Genomic DNA, 7124 nt, shown 5'->3' on the forward strand with positions numbered 1-7124 from the left:
CTCATAAAGTTTATCAGTGATTAATTGTTTTTCAAGGGATTGCAAATTCGCTATTTCTTCAGCAACTATCTGAATTGTAGAGCTTGGAACATATTTAACGGCTTGTAACTTCAAGTAAAACAGTCCCAAATTTCTCTTGTAAAGTTCTGGCAAATTGAAACGCTCTTTACCAGATTGTTGCTCATCAACTGAAGTATATTGTTCCATATCATTATCGTTGACTGCCTCATGGTTTGAAGTTTCGAGGATCGTGTTGCAATTTTGTTCTACATCGCAGTTTGATGTCTGATTTTTGGTAAGGCCTGTCTTATGTTTTCTCGAAATATGACTGGTAAATGATCCTATTAGAGTATACTTAACAAAAGTGGTCCTGCACAAAGGACAAGAGACTGGAGTCTTTTTTATGTGAGATTTTAGATGGGAAATTAGAAGGGTCATGTGACTGAAAGAATCACTGCAGTCTTTCACATTGCACGTGTGGTTTTTTCCTACACTTAAAACCATATTAGAGTTAACATTACACTGATGGTTACTAAAATCTTTATGGATGCGTTGGGCGTGGCTTCTGAAGGAATTATAATTCGCGTGTATTTTCCCACAAGATAAAATGGGGCATCGATATAGCATATTGTGGTCATGTTTGTGGAATGATAAGTGGCTTACAAATTCTTTGTAAATATTGGTTGAAAAGCAACTTGAAACTGGGCACTTGAACATCGTTGCGTGATTCTATATCAAAATTTAATTTGTCAGTGAAACTTATGGGGCTCAGTTCGGGTCATAATTTATTTTTCAAATCACTGAATAATGTGATTGGTGAATGAAAACGATTAATCCAAGATGGCAGACATGTAAAGGTGAAACTGCAATGGTGAGAAGAGATTCAAAAATAAGATCATGTTTAGTTAAAATGGGAAATGGCAGTGAAATTAAGCGACCAATCCAATTATTGTACGCGCTAGAGCTTGATCAAAATGAAAATGTATCAAATGTATAAATTGTTTAAAATTGTAAAATTAATTACCAAAAAAAATCCTAGTAATACTGCGTATGAGAGAATACTAGTACTAGTAGAAAATTTCGTAGTTCGCAACTGCCCCATATCGAAATTTCTACTGTTTTACCTACTCGAATTAATAGCGGTGCACATGTTTGTACTACTCAGGAGTCCATTATAGGAACTGTGACAAGAAAATGAAGAAATGAGACAAATTTTAACACGACGGAAGGCTCGAGGCCTGTCTCATTTTTCGTGAATAATTCACGGCTTCCGTACCCGTTTTTCAATGGTTTTAAAACATTAAACTTTGCATTACCAAAGCACTAAATCCATGGGCACTTTTGAACTATTATGTTTACTTATGGTATCTTTTTTACCTTAATTAGAAAATAGTAATTCTAATTAATTAGTTTGATAAATAAATGTCTAATTTTTAATTGAATTTAATTAGTTTCTATGTCTAATTGCTAATTGGCTAATTAATTAGTTCATAAATATTTCCCTAATTGCTAATTGGCTAATTAATTAGTTCATATATTTCCCAAATTGCTAATTCTAATTCAATTAGTTGTCAGCTTATTAGCACAGCTCTGATATCCCCAAGGCACCGACTGCACCGTGTCCACTGGAGGTGATTTGACCCCATCAACCCTTCAGTCACCTCCAAAGTATAAATCGTTTCCTTACCCCGCGTATTTTCATAACCAATCACTAGGCATCTTTCCGCACTTGGCTCGTACGCTATTACAATTAAAGTATGTAATTTTCATTTTAATTAGGCATACCGCAAAGACATTTTGCTAGAATACGAAAGAAGATTCCAAAAAATGAATCGATGAAAGGTAGACGATGACGACGTCTTCAATCAAGGGAACGCCGTCTACTTTGGCAGCGTTTATCATTTGGAATACATGTGCCTTCGCGGTTACAAAGCGAGGAAATACTTGCATTACGGTAGAGATCCTTTCTGTCAGTTCACCTTAGCTTTCCAAGTGTCCAAGGCGGTTTCAAATACTTTGAAAGACTTGATCAACCTAAGGTGAGAGAGAATGTCATTGGTAAAATAATTTGCTGACATTTGCTTTACCAGACAGAATAATGAACTATTGGGAAACTGGACATCAAATAAGAGCCATCTTTCTGTTGAACAAAAACGCTTGCTCAAAATACATCAAGACAAAGCAGGGCTTAGTGTTGTCGAAGACATCTCTTGGTGATTTTGGCGCCATATTTCTCGTGTACATCTCGTCAATGGCCATTTCCTTTCTGGAAATGCTCATCGAGTTAGGACACGGCTTCAACAATTGACATGTGAAACGGGCTTCTAGAACTAAGTAACAATAGCATGAAACAAAAATTTTATTCTGATATCGACTCTCCTCTTTCAAATTTTTTAAAATAATATTGGTTATAATTTGCTGCGTAAAATACTTGTTATAATTCAAAATTCGTTTATTTAAAAATTGTTTTCTAGTGACATATTGTTTCTCAAAGACAAAGACGTTCTCGTGTCGTGAGATTTTTGATCAACTTTTAATGGTGTAGTCAAAAAATTGACAAACTGTATTTCTCTGAAATAAGCCACAAGGTGGCTCATTATGTCATTGTTGGATATCAAATAATTATTGACTGACAGTCTCTATGCGTCTAGTCTAATAAAAGTTTGTTTAACACAGGCTATAACCAGGTCGTATAGAGCAAAATCAAATATAGAAGCGGTTCAAATTATAGCTCTCTGAAATTTAAATGAGTAAAATTAAGGTGTAAATATGAGTCATATATTTATAATAAGACTAAAGATGTCACTTTAACACTTTGCGAAACACCAGAATTGAATTATAATTCACTCTTTTTTTAGCCCACCATTTGAAAACGCCTCCCTCCTCAAAGTATATTCGTTTAATATGGTAGTCTCTAGCTTAATGAACTAATCGTGTTTCAAATAGAGCAATTTTGTAATGTTTGTAAATTGTTTTAAACGTTGTATTGTGTTAGACACAGTCCCAAAATGAACCGAATCTATTTTGGGGTAATTAAAAAATACTGTCCCATCAGACAAAAACTTTAAAAAATAAATGAAAATTCAGAAAGTCATAATGGCTATTTTTGACAACATGATTATAATTTTCAATTATTTAGAAAATATAACTGCAGATGTTTTTTAATAGTTTAATTTGCTGAAAATATGATATGATGAAACGATATCATTCAAGTTTCAGTGAAAACGGTTTGCCGACAGTTTTTTATTATTATCTTTTTTCTTGAGGAATTTTCCACTGAATTATGGGGTATTATTTTTACAGTTTCTTGACCCTTTGGTGGGTGAAAACCAGCTTTAACCAAATTCGTTTTAAAAAGGGGAACCACGCCGAAGAGTGTGAGTTTCAGTAATTCTCCAATGCAGTGTGATATAAAGTTCTGTCAGAGTCGACAAATAAAAAGTGAAAGCTTGATAGATTGTACATATCGTATATTAAATGGTATTTATTTTAAAAACTGTTGGAGAAATCGACTCTTATCTACTCGGATTATATTAACTCTGTAACGTAAGAAATGCGATGTTAGTTTTTAACCGGTTAATAATATCTTAATAATGTTTTTAGTAACGGCTATAACTAGCAATGTAATGTTATCATTTAATCACTTCAGTCTCACTCTCTCACTTGTTTAATAAACTGTTCGTTATTTTATTTGGTCTCTCTCTTCCTTATGGATTATCTCTTTAATATAAGTTAGGTATAAGGCTATGAAAATCTATCAGGTTATGGGCTCAGCCACGTGTAAATACTTATGTTAAGGACAGTCGAGTACCAGTTTGTATAGTAGTATAAGACTTAGTCTTCGGTCAACACGTATTCAAGATGGCTTCAAGCGACTTGAAATCTCTCGTCACGAAGTTGAACAATACTAACTATCAACTATGGAAATTCAAAATGAAGATGGTACTGACGAGAGACAATCTATGGGAAGTCGTCGAGAAAGCGAAGCCTACGTCGGAACCTCCTGCTGACTGGGATAAGAGAGACAAGCAAGCCCAAGCTGCTATAGCACTGTCTGTGGAAGACGATCAATTAATTCATATCGTTCGCGAAAAGACTGCCCATTCCATGTGGGAGACACTCCAGAAGCTACATGAGGAAGCGAACATCACAAGCAAATTATTCCTGCTACGGAAGATGCATCAAATGCGCTTCAAGGACGATGACCAAAGGTCGAAGATTCAATAATCAACGGCGTCGTCCAAGCAGAGGAGTCTGTTATCATTGTAACAAGCCAGGGCACTTTATGAAGGACTGCCGAAGCTACAAAGATAAGCTGGATCGAGAACATGCTGCATCCCGAAGTGAGCGAAGTAAAGCAGCGGTAGAAAAGAGAACGAGCGGGGAGTATACAGCCTTCAAGGCTTCGAATGGCTCACAAGCGAATTCATGGTATGTGGATTCAGGGGCCACCAGTCACATGTCCAGCGATCGGAAGAATTTCAAATTCATAACGCCGAAATCAGAGAAGATTCATCTCGCCGACGACTCAATCATAATGGCGGAAGGGATTGGCGATTGCATGATTGACTGCCTCGCTCCAAACGGAGAAGTACATAGCATAGCTGTGAAGAACATCCTTTATGTTCCAAAACTAGGAGGCAGCTTAATTTCTGTACACCGTTTGACGCAGACAGGACACACTGTTATCTTTGAAGGCGACGAATGCAGAATCATGGAAGGTCAAAACGTTGCAGCTTTCGCCATGATGGATGGATTCCTTTATCGACTTCAAACGAAGCAAATAGCAAAAGTTGCCAGCAACTCGCATACAGCCGATTGCATTCACCTCTGGCATAGACGGCTAGGGCATCGGGACATAGATGCTGTGAAGTCACTTTCATCGAAGAATCTTGCCGATGGTATCAAGATATCCGAATGTCAGCGGAAGCTTATTTGCGAATGTTGTCTAAAGGGAAAGATGACAGCTAAACCATTCCCAACATCTACATCGAAGACCAAGGAGCCAATGGAACTAATCCATACGGACGTATGCGGGCCAATGCCGACAGTGACACCTGGCGGTAATCGATACATACTAACATTCATCGATGACTACTCAAGATTTACACAGCTCTATCTGATGAAGACCAAGAACTCCGTTCTAACTGCATTCAAGGATTTCATTGCATCCGTAAGGACCAAATTCGGAAGATACCCGAAAGCTCTTCGATCAGACAATGGTGGAGAATATAACAGCCATGAAATTGAAGATTATCTCAAGGATCTTGGCATCGAACACCAGTTGACCATACCGTATAATCCACAACAGAACGGAGTTGCGGATCGCAAGAATCGATCCTTGACGGAAATGGCCAAATGCATGCTGTTAGACGCACAACTCGAGAACCGTTACTGGGGTGAAGCTGTCACGACCGCCGCCTATCTTCAAAATATTCTGCCAACAAGAGCCATTGACGTAACACCTTATGAGCTTTGGAGTGGTTCAAAGCCACGTATTGGACACATCCGTGTATTCGGAAGTAAAGCCTATTCGTACATTCCCAAGGAGAAACGAGTAAAATTCGGAGACAAAGCTTTTAAAGGAGTCCTGGTCGGATATGGCTTAGCAACGAAAGGCTATCGTATTCTCAATCCTGAGACTGCCAAAGTTCACTTCAGCCGTTCTGTCACTTTCGACGAAGGAACAGGAGACAACACCTTTGAAGAAAGCATCATATCAGAGCCAGAAGGGGAAAAAGAGACTAATTCAGCTGACTCCTTGATCACGTCACATCCGAAAAAGGATCAATCAGAATCATCATCTGATGGAGAACAAGAATCTGAAGAAATACCATCAGTTCCTATTCTTCCAGGGCGATCGGAAAGAGATAGTGAGGGCATTCCACCAAAGAGATTGACGTACAAGGCAACGGTTCAATATCCTCGCGAACCAAGCTCATGGGAGGAACTCGCCGACTTAAATCCGAGAGAAAGGAAGAACTGGACAGATGCTGCTAAAGAAGAAATATCATCTCTGCATGAAAAAGGCACCTGGGAGTTAACAGACCTACCACCAAATCGGAAGGCCATTGGTTGTCGTTGGGTTTTCAAAGCCAAACATGATCAAAATGGAGCACTCAGCAAATATAAAGCCCGAAGTTTGGCGAAGATTTTGACGAGACGTTTGCACCTGTCGTGAAGTACGAGACCGTACGACTTCTACTCAGTATCGCCGCAGCCAAGAACTTACCGGTCAAACACTATGACGTCAAAACCGCATTCCTGCATGGAGACATAGTCCAGGACCTGTATATGGAACAGCCTCCGGGTTTCATCCAACATGGAAATGAAGAGGTCTGCAGACTCAAGCGCAGCTTATACGGATTGAAGCAATCTGCAAGGGCCTGGAACGTCAAAGCCAATCAAATTCTACTTGATGAAGGATTCAATCGTAGCAAAGCCGATCCAGGACTTTACTCGAAGTTGGAACAAGACGGTACCTGGACGTATGTCCTATTATACGTAGATGATCTGTTGGTGTTGAACGAGAATGAAGCCACCGTCAACAATCTGTACGAGAAACTAAATAAGCACTTCGAGCTAAAGGACCTAGGAAACGCCTCGTATTACCTCGGTATCCAGATTGAGCGAGGCATTGACGGAAGCTTTACAATCCATCAAGGAACTAAAATAGCGTTCATGCTCGAAGACTTCGGCATGCAAGATGCGAAGATATCCAAAACTCCTATGGATCCCTCTTATCCAAAATTGTCTGGAGACGAAGATATCCTACCTAACAACAACCGGTATCAAGAAGCAATTGGAATACTTCTACACATCGCTACCGTTTCACGACCAGACATTGCAGTTAGCATCAGCTACCTATGCCGAAGAGTCTCAAAGCCGAGAGAAAGAGATTGGACTACCGTCAGACGAGTAATGCGTTATCTCAAGGGAACAAAAGATGTCCGACTTCATTTCCCAGCTTTGAAGGAAACACCAGAACTTGTCGGCTACGTCGATGCGGATTGGGCCGGTGATCATAAAGACCGGAAATCAACGAGCGGATACCTATTCCAATTCGGACAGGGAACGATCGCATGGCCAAGTTGGAAACAATCAACTGTCGCGCTCTCATCAAC

The 7124-nt window shown here is 39.2% G+C and overlaps 1 protein-coding gene across 1 annotated transcript; it reads left to right on the plus strand.

Annotated features, from left to right (window-relative positions):
* Nucleotides 1-3861: 3861 nt before the first annotated feature.
* On the plus strand, nt 3862-4227 carry LOC149667060 (uncharacterized). Its single transcript, XM_089841681.1, has one exon. The coding sequence runs from the start codon at nt 3862-3864 to the stop codon at nt 4225-4227; it is 366 nt and encodes a 121-aa protein (XP_089697807.1).
* The last annotated feature ends 2897 nt before the right edge of the window (nt 4228-7124 follow it).

The sequence above is a fragment of the Phalangium opilio genome, unplaced genomic scaffold (genome assembly GCF_054372755.1).
Source record: "Phalangium opilio isolate 3A_F unplaced genomic scaffold, DU_Popi_V2 ptg000060l_1, whole genome shotgun sequence".
Classification (NCBI taxonomy): Eukaryota; Metazoa; Arthropoda; class Arachnida; order Opiliones; family Phalangiidae; genus Phalangium; species Phalangium opilio.

What these genes read in the sequence shown, in the direction of transcription:
- LOC149667060 (XM_089841681.1), top strand. Translation starts at nt 3,862, where the DNA reads ATGGCTTCAAGCGACTTGAAATCTCTCGTCACGAAGTTGAACAATACT.